We start from the raw sequence: 25,938 nt of genomic DNA, 5'->3' as shown, positions 1-25,938 counted from the left end.
GAAGTCGTGTCTTTCCTATTCCTTGTCCTTTCTTTTTCCCTCAGGTAATCATAGTTAAATTGTGAAATGCAATTTCATCTTATCAGGGCACATTAATTTATTTGACGTTCAGGCACCAGTTAAAAATATTGATAGGATGTCCACCCATAATTCTTTGTTGCTCTCTTTGAATAAATATGTTTCGTGCATCCCGTTACCTTAAGTACAGCTCACCAAACAGCTACACACTTTGCAAGTTAAAGTTTTCAATACCTTTATTCTTTTAAATATTAGCCCGCATAAAGGGGCAGCGATATCGAAGAAATGTTCCCAGAGCGGAAGAACATAGGACTACTTCGCCAAATTTACATGTTATTGATTAATTGTGTGTGTGTGAAATCTTATGGGACTTAACTGCTAAGGTCATCAGTCCCTAAGCTAACACACTACTTAACCTAAACCATCCTAAGGTCAAACACACATACCCACGCCCGAGGGAGGACTCGAACCTCCGCCGGGACCAGCCGCACAGTCCATGACTGCAGCGCCCAAGACCGCTCGGCTAATCCCGCGCGGCTATTGATTAATTATACGAGTTCATTTAACAATACTATGTACTCTGGTTTTTACGTACTTCATTTCAGTTGAAATTTTTTTTCTTTTCTTTCGAGTATTCAGTCTGATAATTTCCAGTTCAGTCTTTTCTCGTGTAGTAGGAAAGTTCAGATGGTTCAAATGGCTCTGAGCACATTGGGACTTAACATCTGAGGTCATCAGTGCCCTATAACTTACAAGGGAACCTCCCGATCGCACCCCCCTCAGATTTAGTTATGAGTTGGCACAATGAATAGGCCTTGAAAGACTGAACACAGATCAATCGAGAAAACAGAAGAAGTTGTGTGGAACTATAAAAAAGTAAGCAAAAGATACAAACTGAGTAGTCCATGCGAACATATGCAACATCAGGGGAGAACATGAGATATGAGCGCCGTGGTCCCGTGGTTAACGAGAGCAGCTGTGGAACGAGAGGTCCTTGGTTCAAGTCTTCCCTCGAGTAAAAATTTTACTTTCTTTATTTTCGCAAAGTTATGATCTGTCCGTTCCTTCATTGACGTCTCTGTTCACTGTAATAAATTTAGTGTCTGTTTTGCGACCGCACCGCAAAACCGTGCGATTAGTAGACGGAAGGAGTGTGCCTCTCCAATGGGAACCGAAAACATTTGATCGCAAGGTCACAGGTCAACCGATTCCTCCACAGGAAAACACGTCTGATATATTCTATACGACACTGGCGACGGCATGTGCGTCATACGACAGGAATATGTTGTCGACCCACCTAACTTGTACACTTGGCGTATGGGTAAAAAGATTCTTCTACCTTGCCCGATTTAGGTTTTCTTGTGGATGTGATAATCATTCCCAAAAAAGTGATGAAAACATAAGAGTTTGTCACATAAACTGCAACAAATGAATGCAACAGTTTCACAGCCGCACAGTTTTCCCTGTGCTCTGTCTTAACATATGTTTTTAACGTTTTCAAATTTTTCCATGTGTAGACCGTCAAATCCTGCATATGTCCAAGCAAATCTGAACATGTCCTGGAATTTTGGAGAGCGAAGTTGATTATGTGTGGGTGCCTGAACTTTGATAATTGTCTGAAAATAAAAAATTAAACTTTTCACTCGAGGGAAGACTTGAACCAAGGACCTTTCGTTCAGCAGCTGCTCACGCTAACCACGGGACCACGGCGCCCGTAACGCACTTTATCCTTTATGTTGCCTATGTTGCGCATGGACTACTCAGTTTGTATATTTTGCTTATTTTTTTCATAGTTCCACACAACTTCTTCCTGTTTTCTCGATTGATCAGTGTTCAGTTTTTCAAGGCCTATCCACTGTGCCAACTAATAACTAAATCTGAAGGGGGTGCGATGGGGAGGTTCCCTTGTTAGAACTACTTAAACCTAACTAACCTAAGGACATCACACAAATCCATGCCCGAGGCAGGATTGGAACCTGAGACCGAAGTGGTTGCCGCTAGGCCACACCGGCAGGCTAATAGGAAGGGATTAGGCTGGTAGCGACCCTGTAATTTAATAGAACAGTTATCTCTTGTAGGAGGTTTAAACATTGATTGCGCACAAATGCTAAGTGTGCATGCAGACTGGTACGTAACCCACGTCGCTTCAGTCAAGTACCAACAGTAAGCTATTCGACCTGTTGTGGCGTAACAAGACAGCCACGCCACTCGGAAGTAGCCGAAAGACACGCGTTAACTCACGCAGGCTAGTAGATAGGTCTGAAACAGGATACGTAATGAATGCTATAAAGAAAAGTACGTAGCTCCTGGAATACTTAACTTTAATCCATCCTTGTGGTACATCGCTCTTGACGATACAAGTGAGACTCTTTAGATACAACCTATGTAATGCTAATGGCGCCTTGCTAGGTCGTAGCCATTGACTTAGCTGAAGGCTATTCTAACTATCGGCTCTGCAAATGAGCGAGGCTTCGTCAGTGTGCATCGCTAGCTACGTCGTCCGTACAACTGGGGCGAGTGCTAGTAAGTCTCTCGAGACCTGCCGTGTGATGGCGCTCGGTCTGCGATCACTGACAGTGGCGACACGCGGGTCCGACATGTACTAATGGACCGCGGCCGATTTAAAGCTACCACTTAGCAAGTGTGGTGTCTGGCGGTGACACCACACGACCAGTGGACTTTTTTCTTCCTGGACCTACCCTAACTGGCAGTCTTTTAGGTGAAGAAAATTTCTAGGTTACTACATCTGTTGCAAAATTAATGAACGTTTTATCACATTTTTATATCAAGACGAAAGCAAAGAAAAGTCGTCTCCCGTTGGTAATATGTCGGGAGCTACATACTGTTCCATGGAAGGTACTCCATAAAGCACGTTGCATCAGTCACAATATGAAGTCGGTAATGCTGAACAGATTCACAGTTTCTTGAGAAACCCTGGGCGAATAAATGTCATTGTAATGTTATCTTTTAAAATGCTTACCTGATAGAGATTAAGTGCGAACCCGCTACTTGCTCCAGATACTGCTTGAATCGGAGAAAATTCCCGTATCGCTCCGAACTGAGAATACTCGTAGCTCTCCACCATAGTCTGCAAAGAAAGAAGAGGTGGTAAGTAAATCCGAGTTACTCTTAAAACATTATCAAACTGAAGAAATTGCAGGAACTTCATTTTCAAGAAGAAGACATCTTAATAGTAATGACTGAAGAGTATATATATTTTGGGAGATTGAGTTGATGCACTTCTGATATTTTCATCATTCAAGATGTGATGCGCTATGAGTACGTTATTCAAAGAATAAATAAGATTTATAAGGCTAAAACTAAGAGAAAGAAATACTACATTATAGATCAACAGACATATCAAGCCCTTCAGCATTAGTAACAGCAGAAAAAAAGGTAAGACAAGTACATGAAGACAGACATAGCAGCAGCGCCTTGCGACTCAGAATCACATACTGATTTAAGTTCAAGCATTTCAATTTTATTTTAAGAAGTACAGCTACCAGCCGCTTCATACATGTTTACGAATACGAAAACAAGTTTTGAGCCTTCGTCCATCTTCCACTGGTTTCACATTAACACACACACACACACATACACAAACACAAACACACACACACACACACGCACACAAAATTAGCACATCCCTAAAAACCTCGACTACAATTCTGATACTACAGCTACCATTCTAATCACCTTTTTGCTCCAATTTTGCGTATGTATGGAAACAGAAAGGCAGCTGCAACATCCACGTCGATGTTTTTAAAGATGTGCTAATTAAATCTTTAAGGGAGGACATTCATAATGAAAGTGACCGAAACTGTCAATTTTCAATTTACTTTTTATTTATTAATAGAACTCGTGGACAGCAAGTTATCAAAGTTTCGACGATGAAATCGCACCGGAAATGCCTGAAAAAGGTCTGACGCGCCCTTCCTGCCACGCCCAATTTTTGTTCACAACTGGCTCGGTAAACAACGATTCCGTGGATTACTTTCTAGCAACCATGCGCGTGATACGTCTAGAAGGCTGTGATATACAGAACTTCATTTGGAAGATGTAACGGGCATTGGTGGACACAACAGAATCACAAAGTTGATGGTAGACACTCCTCAAGTGCATTAATGCAAGGTTACCCGACACAACCTATCCAGTGTAAGTCACACGAAAAGTGCAGTACGGGCTACATATTTCCACATGGTGTCGAAAGATGAATATCCCACTCACCATCTGTGCCACATTAGATAGTGTAAGCGTCTATAGGCTCAGAGGTATAACAACCACTGTATTCAAAGGAGAGGCTTCCAAATTGTATCCTGTGTTCCGTTAATGGTTTCTGGCCAATACTGAATTTATAAAAATGTTTTGAGAATTTAAACATTGTCCAAATGGGCCATATTCTTATTACCATCTGTGCGAACGCCCAGTTTCAACCTTGGATCATTTTCGAGCACGAATCTTAAGCTTCCAGCTTCACTTTACATTTGATTCTCAAAATACGTCGAGGCTGTGGACCTCCAAAAAACAAAATTCTAAAAAAGTGTGTTCGAGGCAAAACCCACAATCCAAACGAGGCTCTAAATTTATTCATATGGAAACGATGCCCTAAAATCAAATTTTCATCTGCTACATTTGCTAGAATTGCAATTTATGATGCAGTTCTTTTATTTAATGATAGGAACATAGGGTGGATGAAGGTATTAGAGAGAATGGGCTTTAAGATAGGGAATTTCACTCAATACGTCTTGAGAAAAATAAATTTACAGCGCCTCTCTGTAAATGAAGTCAGTTGAAGACCTGGTAAAGGAAATCAGGCGGAAAGCAAGAAACCAGAAGAAGACCCTTAAAGGGAAAGAGGACCCGGAGTTAAAATCTGGGGCCTTCTGAAGAGGTAACTTGAGAAAAAACCTTAGGCTGAACGTTAATTTGCGTTTCCTGAAAACTATTTTTGTAATTTATGTACTTTTTTCAGAACCTATGAAGGCTAGAATAAAGAATTTTTGTATACTATTTCTATAGACCAAATTAATATCGTCTCGAGAGTAAATTTTGAAGTTCTGAGCCTAAGGTGAGATATGGGGCAAAGAGCCTGGAATTTTACATGAATTTAATATTGTACTTACAGAATTATAATCAAAAAATTATTAAAAATCGCCTATTCGATATATTAAAAAACCTAATGAGAGAATCTTACTAGGTACAGAGAGAAAGGTACAAATATTATTTCCTGAAAATTTTTTATGGAATTTAAAAAGTTAAGGAACTTCATGGTAAATGCGTTAATTTCATGTAAAGCGCGGTACAAAATTTCACTGCCATATCTTCAAAATTGCGTATCTGGTCATCTTTTAAGTAGTGTGTGTTTTGCATGAACGTTCCCTCCTCCCCCTTAAGTATCTAATACGCCAGTTGATGTGCGAAAGCCCAGGACAGGTTCTGGTGTAAATACTAGGGCTGGAACTTTAATAGTGCAACTATTTATTTACAGCTCGTTCAAAATAGATACGTGTTTCAAAGTTTTACTGACCTTCAAGGTAGTCGCCAGCATTGTGTGTAACCCGTTGCCAGCGACGTGGAAGTCGTTGGACACTCTTAGCAGTGCCAGTTGTGTTGACAGTTCGGGCGGCGCGGTCTATTGCCCGACGAATTTGTAGCAGTTCTGAAGCTAATGCCGTGAAGTGTTTCCTTCAGTTTAGAAATCGAGTTGAACTTACGAGGGCTTAAGTCAGGGGAGTGCAGTACGTGGTACAGCACTTAGCAACCCCATCAGTCAAACGAATCAGTAACAGCTTGCATTGAACGTGCTTGAGCATTATCCTGCAAAATGATGGTCAGGTCCTGCAGAAAGTGTCATCACTTCTGTCTCTAAGCTGGTCGTAGGTTGTCTTCCAAAAACGAACAGCATAGAGACAGAAGTGATGACACTTTCTGCAGGACCTGACCATTATTTCGCAGGACAATGCTCAAGCACTTTCAATGCAAGCTGTTACTGATTTTTTCCACTGATGGGGCTGCTAAGTGCTATACCACCTACTGCACTCGCCTGACTTAAGCCCTCGTAAGTTCAACTCGATTTCTAAACTGAAGGAAACACTTCACGACATTCGCTTCAGAACTGCTACAAATTCGTCGGGCAATAGGCCTTCCCACTCGAACTGTCAACACAAATGTCACTGCTAAGAGTATCCTACGATTCCACATCGCTGGCAACGGGTTATACACAATGCTGGTGACTACTTTGAAGATCTGTAAAACTTTGAAACACGTATCTATTTTGTACGAGCTTAAATAAATAGTTGCCACTATTAAAGTTCCAACCCCGCAGAAATACATAAAGATGTTGCTACTTGCTGCAGTTCTTAAATTAGTATAACCCACAGCGATGGAGCTCAACAACCAGGGAAATGGATAAATTAATGTACATATGTAACTATTTAGGTACTCTTGACACTTCTATTTGTGGAGAATAAGATCATAGTACAAGTAACAGAAAATTTTATACATTTTATTTACCAGAAGGAGGACGATGGTGATGCAGGCGTTCTCGGCCAGTTTCATTGATGAGATCTTCTCGAGTTATCAGCCGAGGCGTGGCGTCGAGCTGTCGCAACGTTTCGACGACTTTCCTACTCGATATCTTCAAGCGTAGATGTCTGGTTCGTGTCTAATACTTTTGTTTGTAGTTGCTAGACTGCAGATACTTCTGAGGACGGCTCTATTGATGGGTCAGCCAAGTGGTGGCGGGAGAGTTGTCGTAGCCTCTGGTGGTGGGGCGTGATGGGGATTGGTGAACATCTGCCTCATTCGCCCGCTACCTCCACCGCTTTCACATCACAGCGTTCCTTTAATATTTTTGCTAACACCACATCCTGTAAGTTGCTCAGTTGGAAACAACTGCCTCAGTAGACGAAGTCATCTTGTATCCTTATTTCCACTGTCACTTTGATGACATAATCCCAGAACCAGTTGGCACGGCGCAGCACTGTTGTCTGTTGAGAAACACCTAGTCTTCCCCGATGATGTGCTCTGCCACTGTAGAGCTGTCGGTTTGGCAGAGGTGAACACTCGGTAACTTCTGAACGGGGCAGCAGGATACTTTGGTGCTCCTAGTTAATGTACTGCACGAAACACCCTCACCTCTTCATCTAAAGTCCAGGTATCTGTAGCCCTAGGAGGTTTTTGACTAAAACGACCTTTATTTTAAGCGCTGAGCGGCAAATTTTAATGTTGTTGTTCTCCATTATCGTGGCAGTATTGTCTGGGGATGGAAAGAACGCCAGCCGCTTGGTTTCTTCTTGTTGCTCGGCTGGGTAGCGCTCCTTATTGGTGTCTTCGAGTAGCCATTCTTGTGAAAGGTTTCGCGTAGATCCTGTAGTTCTGTAGGTAGACTTCCCTTGTCCCATATCGCTTTTCGCGTAGATGCTGCAGCTCTGTAGGCAGACTTACCTTCTTCCATATGGCTCGCGCTGTGTATACTAAGGTAGCGAGCACTACATGGTGACAGCTATTGGCGGTTAGGTGTGTCTTTTTCCTGTAGACGGAATGTCCACGTGTTTCTTCAAGTTCTAGTTTATCACTACGTCTAGGGAACGTTAGGCAGTTTTCTTGCATCTCGGTGGTGAACCTAAGATTGTGTATGCTGTTAAGTGGCACAGCAATTCTTGTAGGTTTTCTTTATCATGTTGCCCCATTACGAATGTGTCGTCTGAATCTCTGTAGAATGCTTCTGCTTTCAGGCGCGCGATTTCAAGTGCTGCTTCCTCAAAGTTTTCCATATACTGGTTAGCGATACCTGCAGTCAAAGGCAGTCCAGCGGAGACTATTCCTGATTTTTCCGCCGCTCTGGAAGCTGATAGTGGCGAGTGCATGTCTAAAGGATCCTACATAAGCACCAGTTTTTAGGCCGACCGACCATGGTAGCCTACACACATTGCAATCGACTTCACTCAGCGATTACAGCGCCGCCTTTTTCCTATCGCTAGTTGCGATTTGTTTACCTTACGTTCATTGAGGTAACGTTCTACAAGATTCCACATGGTATTACACGGACACTAAAACTGGGATTTGCCTTGTTTGTTTTATAGCTAACGAGGCCGAAGAAAGCCGAGACAACACTGTTGGTGAAGAAACGGCTGCTACAAAGGAAGCATTTCATCCATGCTATGTTCAAATGTGTGTGAAATCTTATGGGACTTAACTGCTAATGTCATCAGTCCCTAAGCTTACACACTACTTAACCTAAATTACCCAAGGACAAACACACACACCCATGCCCGAGGGAGGATTCGAACCTCCGCCGGGACCAGCCGCACAGTCCATGTCTGCAGCGCCCAAGACCGCTCGGCTAATCCCGCGCGGCCATGCTATGTTACTTGTGCAGCTGCAAGCCTATGGTTTTCGGAATTATTTAAGAAAGACAAACATGCTTTTCAGATCTGCTGAGCGTTATCACACCACATTTGACGAAAAAGAATACGATCTTGAGAGAATCTGCAAGCTATATTGCTGTTTCTAGACAGTACCAGTAGTTACGAGGAACCATAATTCAATGGAATTGCATCCCACAATTAGTTTCTAAAATGATTCCTGAAACATGGAAGGTGATTTACAGTTGCATGAGAAAATAAACCAAGATAAAGCAAACCAAGTAAAACAAATCACGTTCACATAAAATTTATAAATTTATTTGTTTATGTATGATACCCACAGTAAGTTTAAGAAACTTGTCTCTTTTAAGAAGGTCTACAAATAGTGATTGCCCATATTATTAATAAATACAACAGAAGATATCTGAGAGCTGAATAATTTAGCAACTGTTAGAACCGTAAAAAAGACCTTCACTTCGCTCTTCATGGCAGAAGGCGTGGCGATCAGCCGCATTTTTGACACATCTAGCAATGAAGGAAGTATATTTTTTGAATAAAAATCAGTACAGTGCATGTATTTCGGCTTTTTAAGTTTTATTTCCGACACGTATCCGAAATAAGATCTAAAATTTAATCTGTCTGTATTGCGGTTTCTAGATTTAATTTCCGTAAATTGTCGGAAATAAACACTAAAAACGGAAGTACAGACAATCGAAGGATTTTTACTCATAAAATATGCATGTTTCATTTTCTCTGTGTGACATGTAAAAATTATGGCTTCGTTCAAACATGAAAGAAATACACTGCTGGCCACCGTTAGTGCAACACCAAGAAAGACAAGAGGTAGCACAACAAAATTTATTTTGTAGATAACATGTTGACCAAGTATCAAATGATTACGTTTACAGATGTCTGTGTCATGTGGTTCCTGCCAGAATCAGTAGCCAGAGTAGCCGCCATTATTGGAGATCACCGCTGCCACACGTCTCGGCATTGAGTCAAAGAGACGTTGGATGTGTTCCTGGGGTACAGCAGCCCAAGCAGCTTCCACACGTTGCCAAAGATCATCTGGTGTGGCAGCTGGGGACGTAATCTGGGTCACTCGTTGAGCAACCATGGACCACATGTTTTCTATCGGCGAAAGATCCGGAAAGCGAGCCGGCCAGGGAAGCACTTCAATCTGGTTATTGACGAAGAACCTTTGGACAATGCGTGCCACGTGTGGTCGCGCATTATCCTGTTGAAATATGGCTGTGGCCGAGCCCTGAAGGTAAGGAAGGACAACTGGCTCCAGCACCTCAGATATGTAGCGCCGGCTATTTAAAGTACCGGCAATGCGTACTAGAGGCGTGCGAGAGTAATATCCAATACCGCCCCATACCATAATACCCGGTGCAAGACCAGTGTGGCGGTGCATAATGCAGCTGTCCAGCATCCTCTCTCCACGGTGTCTCCACACTCGAATCCGACCATCGTGGTGCTGCAGACAGAAGCGTGCCTCGTCAGTAAAGACAACGTCATTCCATTCTGCCGTCCACATCCGTCTGTCATCACACCATTGGCGACGGGGACGTCTGTGGTTCTGCGTCAATGGTAGACGAAGCAATGGACGTCTTGCGGACAGACCACTCTGCTGTAAACGGCGTCGAATGGTACGCGCAGACACTGGATGATGCGTTACAGACGCAATGTGCTGTGCTACGGTTCGGGATGTCACTGAGCGATCCGTCACTGCCATGCGCACAATTTGCCTATCAGCACGTGCAGTGGTGCACCGAGGTGAATGCGATCGACCACGTCGGTCCGTCGTACCCTCCTGCATCCAACGGTCACATATCCGCATTACAGTTGTTTGGTTTCGTCCAACACGACAAGCGATTTCTCTGTATGATAATCCGCAATCTCGATAAGCCACTATCCTTCATCTGTCGAACTCGGATACTTGATCAAACGATGTTCGCTGTTGTCTACGAGGCATAACTGAACGTCTTGTGAAACAACCACAAGGTAAACACACGTGCCGAACGTACACTCGTCGAAATCGCCAAGCCTTAAATGGCGCTATGAGGTGGCGCCACAGGCGCGCGTGATGTGCGTCTGCGCTGAAATTCTAATCAGTTGCATATCTCATCGCTGCAAACCCATGGTGTAAATTTCACTTGATTCGGATGCTTCCTTCAGGGTGTTGCATTTACGGTGGCCAGCAGTGTACTTTCTTTACTGTATCGATATTGCTATACTTCTCGCACCACGTGTGTCTCAAAAATCTACAGGCAATGAACTTCTCCAGAAATTGTATCATCGAAGTTGCGCCCGTTTCTTCCTTTACGTGCTAGAACACATTTATTCCCGCGCGCAATGACAGAGGTAGACATGGCGCAGTTTGTCGGGTGGAGTGGAGGAGGGGATCATGCCCAACCAACCGACATACAAGAAAAATCGGTCGATCTGTTGGCACAAATGCCTAGACGCGTCCGATATGATGTTCGGTCGGTCGGTGCATGTATTGCGCCCTTGAACAGTTTCACCGTACTGCTGCCAAAATGGCTAGTAATACTATTGTGGAATCAGCTAGCAGTACTAACAATACGCCACCGCTGAATTTTGAAAGCATACAGTTATCGAGCATTCTTCATCAAAATTAAAACGTCGAGAAAGAATGAGTACAAATTACGGTACATCAGAAACACCATAACCCAGTCAAAGCATAACTGAAAGGCAGAAATAGCACACCAGAACAGCAAGTAGAACAATAAATCGAGGGACGAAATTAAGAAGCAACAGCGTAGTTAATGATGGACAGTTAGGATACAAAGCGAAGATCTGCTCGAAGTCGACAGGACAGATAGTGAACTACATGAGCCAACTTACTCATGATCTCAGCTGCGGGAAAGGTAGGGAGGGGGGGGGGGTGGATGACAGGGGAGGGGGGAGGGGAGGAAGGGGGCTCTGAGAACGGAGATGTGAGTGTGTATTGACAGTTCCCATTCCCCCCCTCCCCCCTCCCCTCTGGTTACGCCCTTTCTGGGAATAGTGGTCTAGTGGTCGTCTCCGAATATTATCGTGTCCTGAGGTTTGAATGAGGTTATCTGAGGTTCCTTGGAAGTTCCTAAAGATTTTGAAGCTGTTTTTAATGAAGGCCGTAACGACTGTCAGTTTATCCCGACAGGAAAGCAATCGGTCTGAAGTAGCTGCATCATTAATAGTCTAGACAGTTCGGATACGGTGCCATCCACCTTGAAAACAGGAAAAGTGCTAGATGCAGGGCGTCTGCTAGATGCAGGATGAAACGTTCTACGGTAATTTTACCACTGGGAAACTGTTTTGTGTTTTTCGCGAAGACTTTTAGCAACACCGTCGAATCTTTAAACGCTGGAGGATTTAACATTTACCTCCTTATATGAGGCATATAAACGTAGAGGCCCTGTAATTAAAAAATTGTCACTGACTATATCAGTATTTTCAACGATAATTTCGGATGCTACGATATGCCTGGGATTTACTTTCAAAAGAGGAGCATCGCATGTCTATCTGTTCTGGCGCCTAGACAGCAGGATTCGCAAGTACTTCACAGTCTAAACTACTGCAGTGTGTTTACGGTTATTAGATAGAAAGGAATTTGCCATCCCGTTAACACATCAGGTGTGTGTGTGTGTGTGTGTGTGTGTGTGTGTGTGTGTGTGTATCACTCCTGCGACCAGCGAAGCCGCTAGGCTGGGATGGATCATCAACTCAGCATACAAAGGATTATAGATCTAGCAACATTATCTAAGAAATAAATCTACCTACAGATACTTCAAACGCCTCAACTCAGCTCATCTTCTCTCCGAGGCACAGTTACTGCTTGACAGATATCTCCCGTCTCATTCCTACACATGAATGAGAGAATGCAGGAATTTGCTAATGGACTTAATTATATGGTAAGTACGCTTCCTTTAGGACCGGAAAGGAAAAACACTGAAGCTGTGATTATGGGTGAAAACCATTTATGAACCTACTGTCTGTAACAAGACGTAGAATCAAATAAAGCAGAATGAGGTTTTCACTCTGCAGCGGAGTGTGCGCTGATATGAAACTTCCTGGCAGATTAAAACTGTGTGCCGGACCGAGACTCGAACTCGGGACCTTTGCCTTTCGCGGGCAAGTGCTCTACCAAGTGAGCTACCCAAGCACGACTCACGCCCCGTCCTCACACCTTTACTTCTGCCAGTACCTCGTCTCCTACCTTTGGAAATCTGAAGCATCTTAACATATTTCTCCTGTTTATTTTACCAACCTGCAATCAAAAGTTAAGTCACCCATTAATTCACGGGGATAAATGACTATAGCTTCGGAAGTTTTCTTAAGCTCCTTGCTGACAGTGCTCTCAAAACCTAATCGCACGTATTATATTAGAATCTGCTTGACAGGATGGCATTGCAGTGTCAATCATCAAGTTAGTAATAATCCACAGATGGTCACTGTAACACCTGTCTTCTACTTCTTCATTTATGCAAGCGCTTCCTCGGCGGTCTGAACCTAGTATCTTGGTTAAACTACTATCCAAAGAGCGAAGAAATAATTGAAACTTAGTGTTTAATGACTCGCCGACAACAAAGCTGTTACGAGGTGACGCACAAGTTCGAATTTGGAAAAGTGTGAGAACAAAAAAATGTGTGTGAAATCTTATGGGACTTAACTGCTAAGGTCATCAATCCCTAAGCTTACACACTACTTAACCTAAATTATCCTAAGGACAAACACACACACACACACACACACACACACACACACACACACACACACACATGCCCGAGGGAGGATTCGAACCTCCGCCGGGACTAGCCGGTGTGAGAACAAAATCGGCCCAGTGCTCTCCAAAAGAAGCACCCCATTTGCTTTGAGTGTTAAGTAGACCATGGGGAATACGAATGTGGATATCTGACGGGTACTTGAGCTGACAACCTCTCCAATACGTGTCCACTACGCCACAGTGCCTAAGAAGGACTGTGGCTTAACACCCTCCTATTACTGCCTTATTTGTAACTTTAGAGCAGTATACTGGGTATTCGGAAATTACCATTACAAACTTCTAGCACTTGTAGAGGGGAGTGAGTGCATAATATTTTGAACAGGAACCCATGTCCAGAAACGAACCGTTCCGTGATGCAACCATTTGAAAACATGTTGATAGTGCGACCACTTTTACATGTAATTTATTAGACCTGACCCAACACGCCGGTTGTTTTACAGTTACACTCATTAATAACCACATAAACTGCTCGAGTACTCGTTGATGAGCCCTCTTCTACGTGATGTAGTACGGCCTCTTCCACTTTGGGTGTTCGGCAGGTTCTTAAGCCTGCTGACGGTGGAGTTTCCCCCTTTCTCGAAGCCGTTGCATAATTGTGGCGAAAGGGGTATGCTATGGAGTGATACGTTGTGGATAACGATCTTTATAAAGGCGCGAGCCGCTCATCCATTACCGTGAGCTTTTCCTCACAGAAGGTTCATGTCTGTGTATTCTGTATATCTGTTCTCAACCACGTTGCTCTCAACACTTGAATGAGGCTCGAACAATGTCAGGGAGATGGCACAGACGTCAAATGAGTAGGACAGACGTCAAATGACATCAGTCAATCCGACTTCAGCACCCCTTATAGTGACTATCCCGTTGCATACGTATCTAGAAAAGATATTTTAAAACGGCTGTAACACGTAAAAGATATTTTTGCGGATATGAATTCCAATGCAAAATATTATCTACTCAGTCCATTTCTAAAAGTCCTCGAAGTTTGTAATTGGAATTTCTGACCACCCTGCGTAAGGCCATGGAATACATAGTGCAGTGCAAGCTTATCGACTACCTAACGAATAACCTACAAGATGAATGCCTATCAAATTTCTGCGAACATACTAACTAGAGTCATAGTAAAATAATAAAAGTAACAGATGCACTGAAACAGGACAGGGAGAGAGAAGCGATGACTATCACAGGCTTCCTATATACGAGCAAAGCCTTCGATAGTGTTAACTTCTACTGTGTGTTCCGCGCTGGGAAGCCGTGCGGTCTGAGGCGACTTGCCACGGTTCGCGCAGCTCCCCCAGTCGCAGGTTCGAGTGTGTGTGTGTGTGTGTGTGTGTGTGTGTGTGTGTGTGTGTGTTTTGTCCTGAGCGTAAGTTAGTTTAAGTTAGATTAAGTAGTGCGTAAGTGTAGGGACCGATGACTTCAGTATTCGGTCCCATAGTCCTTACCACAAATTCAAATTCAATTCTACAATGTGTTTAGTACCACAGTACCCGTGTGTCAAGAGTGTAAGGACTAGGTGTTTAGAGAAAACAGTACTCCATTTCGATAGGACAAACAACCTAATCCAAAATGCGAAAACCAAGAATCATCAAGAGAGTACGAATAAAGCCACAATAGCAAATGAAAACCAGGGCCGAGTCAAAAACAGCGTTGACGATAGCAAACCTTTGGAAACAACGAGTGAACGAGGAAAAGGCGTGCGCTCTTTTTTTAAGGAGACGTCAGACAAGAGCACACTGTTAAATTGCGCTAGGGAAATTGCTTAGGCGGCAGGTTCTGTTATCGTCACCCCCCCCCTCCCCCCCCCCCCCCGACTAAACACACAATCTCTCCGCAGCTCGTGGTCTAGTGGCTAGCATTGCTGCCTGTGGATCAAGAGGTCGCGGGTTTGATTCCCGGCCGAGTTGGGGATTTTCTCTGCCTGCGGACTGGGTGTTTTTGTTGTCCTCGTCATTTCATCATCATCATCATCATCATCATCATCATCATTCGTGACAGTTGCTAGATTGGATTGAGTTAAAAATTGAACTGTGTAAAAATTGGGACTTTTTATGGGCGCTGATGACCGCGCAGTTGAGCGCCCCCCGAACTAAACATCATCATCACTCTACACACACACACTATACCCCTAGGTTACGCCATCACATTGTCTTCTCAATTGATGCGAATAGGACGCGAAACCAAACAACACGTCAAATCATTCATGCGGCAAGCTCTAGAATATTGCTCAAGTGTTTGCGAACCGTACCAATAAGGAGGAACGACGGATACTGAAGGTATACAGAGAAAGGTACCATGAATTGTCATAGGTTTGTTTGATCTGTGGGAGACTGTCATAGAGATACTGAAGAAAATGAACTGGCAGACTCTTTTAGATAGACGTAAACTATCCCGAGAAAGTCTACTAACAAAGTTCAAAAAACCGGCTTTAAGCGATGACTCTGGGAATGTACTAAAACCACCTACGGATCGCTCACATAGGGATCTTGAGGATAAGATTAAAAAGATTACAGCACGCACAGAGGCATACAAACAATTATTGCCGGCCCCGGTGGCCGAGCGGTTCTAGACGCTTCATCAGTCCGGAACTGCTACGGTCGCAGGTGCGAATCTTGCCTGGGGCATGGATGTGTATGATGTCCTTAGGTTAGTTAGGTTGGCTCTGAGCACTATGGGACTTAACATCTATGGTCATCAGTCCCCTAGAACTTAGAACTACTTAAACCTAACTGACCTAAGGACATCACACAACACCCAGTCATCACGAGGCAGAGAAAATCCCTGAACCCGCCGGGAATCGAACCCGGGAACCCGGGCGCGGGAAGCGAGAACGCTACCGCACGACCACGAGCTGCGGACGTTAGTTAGGTTTAAGTAGTTCTAAAGCCTAGGGGACTGATGACCTCAGATGTTAAGTCCCATAGTGCTCAGAGCCATTTGAACCATTTTTTGAAACAATTATTCTTCCCGCACTCCATATCTGAATGGAACCGGAAGAAACCCTACTAACTGACACTGTGGGCCGTATCTTCTGCCATGCATTTCACGGTGGTTCGAACTGTGTAGATGTAGACGTAGACCTGTGGACGGCCACCGCTTGTGCGCCCACCTCTATGTCTGAGTTTGACGACGAGAGCAGAACTTGTCTTTCATCCTAAACAATTTCCAGAGTGCAGTTCAACGGTTTGCTCGCGCCTGGCGACTCTTTAAAAATACGCAATGTGTGGAACTACAAATTCGAAATGCGAAGAGGTAGCTCACCGTTTGGAAGAAAGGACAGAAGGAAGATTAGTGTTTAACGACCCGTCGACGACGTGTCAGACTCCGGACACCAGCTCGGATTCACGGATTCAGGAAGGATAGGGAAGGAAGTCGGTAGCAAAGGGCTGACCATCTTCAGAAAGTGAAATCACGAGGAACCGTGGTGCAGCTGAGACGGTCTTTGAATTGGGAGCTTCATTCCGTTTGGTAGACATAGACTGCTAAGATGATGATTGGCTCACTGCGAGAAAATCCCTCATGACTGCCAATGTCTCCGATGGTGCACTCCTTCCAACTGGAGGCCTCCCTTCAGAGGAGGGCTCACTTGCCTAGGTGATTGTTGACACCTCAGATCACACCTCAGATTACACCTCATGAACACCTGACAGAGGGACCAATTGGCAATTTGGGAAGGTAGCAGCTCAGGAAATCACTCCTCCCTGGGCCTGGCCTGTACCAGGGGGTGCATGCGAAGCCTACCTGTCGACGTGGTGCCGGGAATTACACGTTACCCAGTCACCTGTTGTGCGTCAGACACCTAGTTGGCCTTCAGGAGCGCACAGGGAGGAGGAAGAAAAAGAGGAGCTCAAACGCCGAAGCAGAGGAAGGATAGGAGAAGGCGAACGAAGGAAGGAAAAACAGAAACGAGAAACAGTGTTCAGACTGTTCCTATGTCAGCTATGGAAAGTGCAGAAAATTCCCAAGAACACCCCAGACATGTTCCCCAAGGGAGGGGAAAAAGAATAGCAAGAGGACAGACATGCAGCCAGCCGTGGTGGCCGAGTGGTTCTAGGCGCTTCAGTCTGGAACCGCGTGGCCCCTACGGTCGCAGGTTCGAATCCTGCCTCGGGTATTGATGTGTGTGATGTCCTTAGGTTAGTTAGGTTTAAGTAGTTCTAAGTTCTAGGGGACTGATGACCTCAGATATTAAGTCCCATAGTGCTCAGAGCCATTTGAACCATTTTTTTGACAGACATGCAGCATCGAAGGGAAAAGGTGGTTCAAATGGCTCTGAGCACTAGACGGAAATATCGAACGTTTTTGGAGCATGAACTACCGGTAACACCACAGGATGTTGCCCTGGGTGTTTAACAACGTATGTGGCTTCACAATGACGGTTGCCGAGCCTATTACGCAACTGAAGCACGGGAGGTATCAGAACGTGTTTACTCTGGTCGGTGGGCAGAAATGGCCCTATTAATTGACCCGCTAGGTTGCCCGATTTCTGTCTGTGGGTATATTTGAAAGAAAAAGTGTACCAGCAAGTGCCAACAGGACGTGAAGACATGGTCGACCGCATCAGAAACGCCTGTTCTACCATTTCCTCAGATATGCTTGTGTCCTGTGTACGATCATCAGAAAAGCGGATCAATAAGTGTATTGAAGTTGACGGTAGGTACGTTTGAACACTTACTCTAATTGGTACAGTAGAGAAGTGTTGGCCTCGAGCCGCGGCCATAATGGAGCGTCAGGGTAGTCCCCCGTTCGATATGTCGGAGAATCGAATTAGAAATGACGAAATACTGGCCTGTCCTACCCTCGCAGCATGGAGGTGGGGTCCCACATGCCGTTGGATATTCAAGGGCCGTAGAGTAGCATGTCGTAAATTATGTTAGTGTACCCGTATTATTCCTCCGATTACAGCCCTATCTGTCGCGAAACGGAGAAGATGCTTCAGTCAAGATGTTCGTAAATTTTGCAGTATAATCGTAATCTGCAATAAAAATCTGATGTTACCATTGAAGATTTCAAAGCTGCCCCCTGCCACCCACGCAAGGGCTGGGGGGGGGGGGAGGGGGGAGTCGATTGTGGTATCATTGGATGTGCCCCTCTGAGACAAAAAAAAAACTGGAATTATAACTTTTTCTTGATACGATGTGTACGTTTTCGAGATATTTCAATGTCTTCAGTTAAAGTGAACACCCAAGGTCTAGTAGAAATCCTTGGATAACACAGGAGATATTGCATTCATTTGGAGACAGGAGAAAATATAACAATATATAACAATATTGAAAATGAAGCAAGTGAAAGGGAATACAAACGTTTAAAAAATGAGATTGGCAGGAAGTGCAAAATGGCTAAACAGGAGTGACTAGTGAAAAATGTAAGAATTTAGAAGCATATTCCACTAGGGGAAAGACGGATACCGCGTACAGAAAAATTTAGAAGGTCCTTGGAAAAAAGAGATTCAGCTGTAGGAATATAAAGAGCTAAGATGGAAAATCAGTCCTAAGGAAATTAAGGAAAGCTGAAAGGTGGAAGCATGTAGAGAGAGACGAACGTTAAGATCTACGTATTAATAGTACGCATTCTGAGACATCAAGCGATCACCAATTTAGTGTTGAAGGGACGTTTGGGGGGGGGGGGGGGGTATATATCGTAGAAGGAGACCAAGAGATGAATACAGCAAACAGATTCAGAATGATGTAGGTTGCAATAGTTATCCGGAGATGATGAGGCTTGCACAGAGTAGAGTAGCATGGAGAGCTACATCAAACCAATCTTTAGACTGAAGACCACGCAAGAGCAACAAGTAAAGCCAGAGCAGCCTGAATACCAACACGCAAAACAAAAGCGCTACAAATTTATGCACGAACCTAATGTTATTGACCTATTTGACCTGGCAAGGTTAGGACCGTGAGGGTCTCTCTTACATCTGACCAGGCTTCTTGCATGTTCCACTGAAACACTACTTTTAAAAATTACGATAGTGCAGATAAAAATATATTCTTTCATGATAAGTGCGATAATAAATACAAATTACGCGAACGTAGGTTTAACACTTTCGCGACGGGACGCGAGTAGGGCTCGCTCAACTTCAGGCGAAAGGCGTCCGAGTGTTGTTAGAGCAGCTCTTGAAACTTCGCTGGTGTAACTGCAGTGCGCTTTCTTCGCTTTATCTTTAACCATGTAGACAGCAAAGGAAGGGTCTCTACATTGTCCTACCATGTAGTGATCGAATTCAGCCCTATCTGTGTTCCAATAAAGCGCCTTGTACGTTTCGTCCGTCCGTAAGAGCTAGAAGGGAAAAGGCGCCGAAAAGAAACGTCCTGGTGGTGTCCATGTTGTAATGTAAGTCTCTGTATGCATGAGTGTTTCAAAACATAATAAAACCAGGCAAATTATTTGTGAGAATGGCGTGTACAAATCATGGTTCAGCAAAACTGTTTGTATATCTGCTAATTTTATTATCCTTTTCCAATAATAAAAGCAAGGTTCAAGAGTGGGATTAAAATTCAAGGTGAAATTCGCTGATGACCTTGCTTTCCTCAGCGAAAGTGAATAAAAAATACAGGATATGTTGAATAGAATGAACAATCTAATTAGTACAGAAGATGCAGTGAGAGTAAAACGAAGAAAGACGAAAGTAATGAGAAGTAGCAGAAATGAGAACAGCGAGAAATTTAACATCAGAATTGGGGATCACGAAGTAGATGAAGTTAAGAAATTCTGCTATCTAGGTAGCAAAATAACTCTTGACGGACGGAGGAAGGAAGACTTCAAAAGCGGACTAGCACTAGCAGAAAGGCATTGTTAGCCAAGAGAAGTCTGCAAGTATCAGACATAGGCCTTAATTTGAGGAAGAAATTTGTGAGAAATTGCGTCTGGGGCACGGCATTGTATGGAAGTGAGGCACGGACTGCGGAGAAACTGGAACAAAAGAGAATCGAAGCATTTGAGATGCAGTGCTACAGGAGAATGTTGGGAATTGGAAGGGCAGGAGGATAGGACATCTGTTAAGACATCAGGGAATGACTTCCATGGTACTAGAGGGATCTGTGGAGAGCAAAAGCTGCAGAGATTGGAAGACAGTCATCAAATAATTGAGAACGTATGTGGCAAGTGCTGCTCTAAGATGGAACGGTTGGCCCAGGAAAGGAATTCGTGACGGGCCACATCAAACCAGTCAGAAGACTGACGATAAAAATGTCCATTTACGAATACTTCAGTTTTCATCGTTTCAAATGACATCACAGGAGTTTATTACACTTACCTTTCGTCTCACGTGCAATCATTATGCGGTTCGAAATCCTCTATTTATTCGCTGCAATGAAACGAAGGACAACAGTGAGAAGGCCGAAACACTGAATTTAGTCTTCCGAAATCGTTTCACCACGGAAGATTGTAACACGGTATCTTTTATCAATCATCGTATGGACGCCGAAATGACTTAGTAGTGGAAAGGCATCAGGACGAAATGAGATACCTGTACCATTCTACAAAGACTAAGCGAAAGAGCTTGCTTCCCTTCGAACAGCGGTTTATCGTAGAACGCCGGAACAACGGAGGGTAAGTAGAGACTGGAAAAAGCGCAGGTCAGTCCCATTTTCAAAAAGGATGGTAGGACGGATGCACATAATATAGGCCTATATCGTTGACGTAATTCTGTTGTTGAATTACGGAACATGTTTTATGCTAGTTTACTTTTAAAAAAGTACGAGCTTACTGAATATCGGACCATATTTGATACTGGGTTCAAGACTTCCTTACAGGTAGAACTCAACATGTCGCACTGAACGGAAAAATATCGACAGATGTGAAGATAATTTCCGGAATACCCCAAGGAAGTGTGATAGTACCGCTTCTGTTGAGACTATCTATAACTGATCTAGTATAATGTGTCGGAAGTTGTTTCGGATTTTTCGCAGATGGTGCGGTTGTCTATGAGAAAGACACAACGCCGGAAGACTATCGAACTGCAGGACGACCTGTAGGCTCCGACAGTTGAAACTGAACGTAATTGAATGTAACATATTGCTCATAGCTAGGAAAAGAAAGCCACTACTTTACAACTACGAGGGTTGGAACTTAAATAGTGGCAACTACACTCCTGGAAATTGAAAAAAGAACACATTGACACCGGTGTGTCAGACCCACCATACTTGCTCCGGACACTGCGAGAGGGCTGTACAAGCAATGATCACACGCACGGCACAGCGGACACACCAGGAACCGCGGTGTTGGCCGTCGAATGGCGCTAGCTGCGCAGCATTTGTGCACCGCCGCCGTCAGTGTCAGCCAGTTTGCCGTGGCATACGGAGCTCCATCGCAGTCTTTAACACTGGTAGCATGCCGCGACAGCGTGGACGTGAACCGTATGTGCAGTTGACGGACTTTGAGCGAGGGCGTATAGTGGGCATGCGGGAGGCCGGGTGGACGTACCGCCGAATTGCCCAACACGTGGGGCGTGAGGTCTCCACAGTACATCGATGTTGTCGCCAGTGGTCGGCGGAAGGTGCACGTGCCCGTCGACCTGGGACCGGACCGCAGCGACGCACGGATGCACGCCAAGACCGTAGGATCCTACGCAGTGCCGTAGGGGACCGCACCGCCACTTCCCAGCAAATTAGGGACACTGTTGCTCCTGGGGTATTGGCGAGGACCATTCGCAACCGTCTCCATGAAGCTGGGCTACGGTCCCGCACACCGTTAGGCCGTCTTCCGCTCACGCCCCAACATCGTGCAGCCCGCCTCCAGTGGTGTCGCGACAGGCGTGAATGGAGGGACGAATGGAGACGTGTCGTCTTCAGCGATGAGAGTCGCTTCTGCCTTGGTGCCAATGATGGTCGTATGCGTGTTTGGCGCCGTGCAGGTGAGCGCCACAATCAGGACTGCATACGACCGAGGCACACAGGGCCAACACCCGGCATCATGGTGTGGGGAGCGATCTCCTACACTGGCCGTACACCACTGGTGATCGTCGAGGGGACACTGAATAGTGCATGGTACATCCAAACCGTCATCGAACCCATCGTTCTACCATTCCTAGACCGGCAAGGGAACGTGCTGTTCCAACAGGACAATGCACGTCCGCATGTATCCCGTGCCACCCAACGTGCTCTAGAAGGTGTAAGTCAACTACCCTGGCCAGCAAGATCTCCGGATCTGTCCCCCATTGAGCATGTTTGGGACTGGATGAAGCGTCGTCTCACGCGGTCTGCACGTCCAGCACGAACGCTGGTCCAACTGAGGCGCCAGGTGGAAATGGCATGGCAAGCCGTTCCACAGGACTACATCCAGCATCTCTACGATCGTCTCCATGGGAGAATAGCAGCCTGCATTGCTGCGAAAGGTGGATATACACTGTACTAGTGCCGACATTGTGCATGCTCTGTTGCCTGTGTCTATGTGCCTGTGGTTCTGTCAGTGTGATCATGTGATGTATCTGACCCCAGGAATGTGTCAATAACGTTTCCCCTTCCTGGGACAATGAATTCACGGTGTTCTTATTTCAATTTCCAGGAGTGTATTTATTGACAACCGATGCAAAAGAGTTACATGTTTTCACCTGTTGATGATGATGAGTCCCATACTTCTTTACAGAGCGTAGAGGAGCGACGCGGGAGAACCGCGCCGCCTTACTAGGCAAGGCCTAGTGGAGGTGGTTTGCCATTGCCTTCCTCCGACTGTAATGGGAAAAAATGATGATGATGAAGACGACACAATAACACCCAGTCATCTCGAGGGAGGAAAAATTCCTGACCCCGCCGGGAATCGAACCCGGGACCCCGTGCTCGGGAAGCGAGAACGCTACCGCGAGACCACGAGGGGGCGGACTTTCACCTGTTACTGTCCTTCAAACTAGACACCAGCGTCGTGTAGAACACGTTGCCAGCGATGTGGAAGGCGTAGTATACCGTTAGCAGAGCCTGGTCTTTTGACGGTGCGAATGGAGCGGTCTAAAGTTATGGTGATTCTCGTGTACGACTGTGACGGTGTTATCCTAACGCATTACGTTCCTCCATGGCAGACCGTCAATACACAGTATTACTGCTCGTTTTTGGAGCATCACCTACGACCTGCTTTGCGAAAGAAGCGGTTACACTTTCTGCGCTACCCATACATCATTTTGTACGACAATGCGCGGGCGCATCCAGCGCAAGCTGTGGCTGCTCTGTTCGGTCCATGGGACTGGGAAGTACGGCAGCATCCACTATACTCCCCGTACTTAAGTCCTTGTGACTTTGATTTGATTCCGAAGATGAAGGAATCACTTCGTGGTATTCGCTTCAGAACTGTTCCAGAGATTCGACAGGCAGTAGACCGCTCCATCCGCACCATCAACAGAACAGGCTCTGCTGAGGGTATACTACGCCTTCCAAATCGCTGGTAACGAGTTCTACACAACGCTGGTGACTACTTTGAAGGACAGTAACAGGTGCAAACATGTAGCTCTGTTGTATCGGTTGTGAATAAATAGTTGCCACTATTTAAGTTCCAACCCTCGTACACTATTGATGACAAACTGCTGGAAACAGCATCTACCGCAAAATGTCTAGGAGTAACTATCCACAGCGACCTTAAGTGAAATGACCACATAGAACAAAAAGTAGGAAAAGCACATGGCCAACAGACTCATTGGAAGAATCTTAACGTAATTTAATTAACCCACGAAGGATATGGCTTGCAAGGCGCTTGTTCGACCGATTCTTGAGTACTGGACATAAATCTAGGATCCTTACCCGAGAGGACTGATGGAAGAGATAGAAGATCCATTGAAAAGTGGCGAGTTCTGTCATGAAATCGTTTAATCAGCGCGAGAATGTTACAGATATGCTCAACAAACTGCAGTGGCTGACGTGACAAAAGAGACGTTTTGCGTCACAGAGAAATTTACTATTGAAATTTCGAGGAGCACTTTTCCGGAAGTGTCTGAGAACATATCACTTCCTCCCATAGAGATCTCGCGAAATTACCAGGGCCGGCCGGGTTGTGGCCGAGCGGTTCTAGGCGCTGCAGTCTGGAACCGCGCGACCGCTACGGTCGGAGGTTCGAATCCTGCCTCGGGCATGGGTGTGTGTCATGTCCTTAGGTTGGTTAGGTTTAAGTAGTTCTAAGTTTTAGGGGACTGATGACCTCAGCAGTTAAGTCCCATAGTGCTCAGAGCCATTTGAACCATTTTTTGAAATTACCAGGACGAGAAAACACAATAAAGTAGAGCTAGTACAGAGGCTTACTGACAATCATTGTTCCCAAGCGCCATTCGCGAATGAAACGAGGAGTTTTTGAAGTAGGAGACCAGACAGCGAGGTCATCGGTCTCATAAGATTAGGGAAGGACGGGGAAGGAAGTCGGCCGTGCCCTTTCAAAGGAAATATCCTGGCATTTGCCTGGAGTGATTTAGGGAAATCACGGAAAACGTAAATCAGGATGGCCGGACGCGGGGTTGAACCGTCGTCCTCCTGAATGCGAGAAAGGGAGGATCAATGGTAGCAGAAGTAAATTGCGCCATACTGAGGAGTATGACATAGATGTATAGTAGTCATGTAACTTGTCTAGTTGCAACCAACATAACTGGCCGTATAGATCTAAAACATCGTCATACAGACGAATGCTGTGCATGTAACAGACACTATCATTCTCGGCTACTTCTAACGGTCTAGTGTTTTCGCTATTCGTGTCGTTTTTAATTACATCTCATTAGTGGACTGACACAAGTTTATGTATCACGTCCTGTGAAAACATGTTCCAAAACATTTTGAGTGCACATAGCCATTATTTTCGACCCACTCGTGACGATCATGCCTAATTACACACCAGTTCTTCATTGTTCGAATACCGCCGAGAAGAGTCAATTTTACGAGTAATTCTGAACTTAATAACTTCTGACAGGTTACTAAGATTGCTTGGGGGGTAAAGCTCTAGGTTGTTGGTACAGAAATTTATACAGCACAGGATCGATGAGGTATCACTGTCACAAAAGAAAGAAGTTGTCCTTGGCACCCCTGAGAGAACATGCTTCCAGGAAGACTTTAGTCCAACAGATAACAAATTACTGTCTGTTCTTCAAATAGCTTTCAAACCACTTCAGCGCACTTTCTGAAAATTTAACTGTTGCAATTTCGTGAGCAGTACGTCAGAACTGACAGTATCAGACGCATTACTGAAATCTAGATTCTCCATAATATCATGTCTGTACTGTTGCCCATGGTATGTTTCAGAGCGTCAGTTACCTTTATTAAAGCAGTATTTATGCCATGGCGTTCACGAGAGCCGGACTGATATACGTCACGTAAGTTGAAGTTAGGTATTTAATGCCAGATGACTTGTGTGGCATAGCATACTTTGTTTGCAGGTCACCGAATATCATCAAATGGTTAAAAATGGCTCTAAGCACTACGGGTCTTAACATCTGAGGTCATCAGTCCCATAGACTTAGAACAACTTAAACCTAACTAACCTAAGGACATCACATACATCCATGCCCGAGGCAGGATTCGAACCTGCGACTGTAGCAGCAGCGCGGTTCCAGACTGAAGCGCCTACAACCGCTTGGTCACAGCGGCCGGCCCGAATATCATCACTTTCATATATCTTACGCGATGTTAGCAGTGCACGCCAAGAAAGTTGTCTGGAGGCATGAATGCTCCGTGTTCCATATTGAATCGGTGTTTGGAGAAAAAAACTCATGGCAGTGATGGGAGGACATAGTGATTTAAGTAACGTGTAAATGTCGTATGCGAATCGTGGGTGTAAGTGTGTCCGCGTGAATCAGTATGAATC

The 25,938-nt window shown here is 44.9% G+C and overlaps 1 protein-coding gene across 1 annotated transcript in view; it reads right to left on the bottom strand.

Moving 5' to 3' along the window:
* Positions 1–6,653, bottom strand: part of LOC126234843 (serpin B6-like) — a 64,848-nt gene extending 58,195 nt beyond the window's left edge. The window contains exons 1-2 of the mRNA XM_049943585.1: positions 6,532–6,653; positions 2,999–3,106 (exon numbers count right to left, since the gene is read on the bottom strand). Of these exons, the coding sequence (XP_049799542.1) occupies positions 2,999–3,106; positions 6,532–6,576 (153 nt within the window). The 5' untranslated portion in view covers positions 6,577–6,653. The remainder of the gene's footprint in view (positions 1–2,998; positions 3,107–6,531) is intronic.
* Positions 6,654–25,938: the final 19,285 nt, after the last annotated feature.

The sequence above is a fragment of the Schistocerca nitens genome, chromosome 2 (genome assembly GCF_023898315.1).
Source record: "Schistocerca nitens isolate TAMUIC-IGC-003100 chromosome 2, iqSchNite1.1, whole genome shotgun sequence".
Classification (NCBI taxonomy): Eukaryota; Metazoa; Arthropoda; class Insecta; order Orthoptera; family Acrididae; genus Schistocerca; species Schistocerca nitens.
This window is presented reverse-complemented; position numbering and strand designations above follow the sequence as displayed.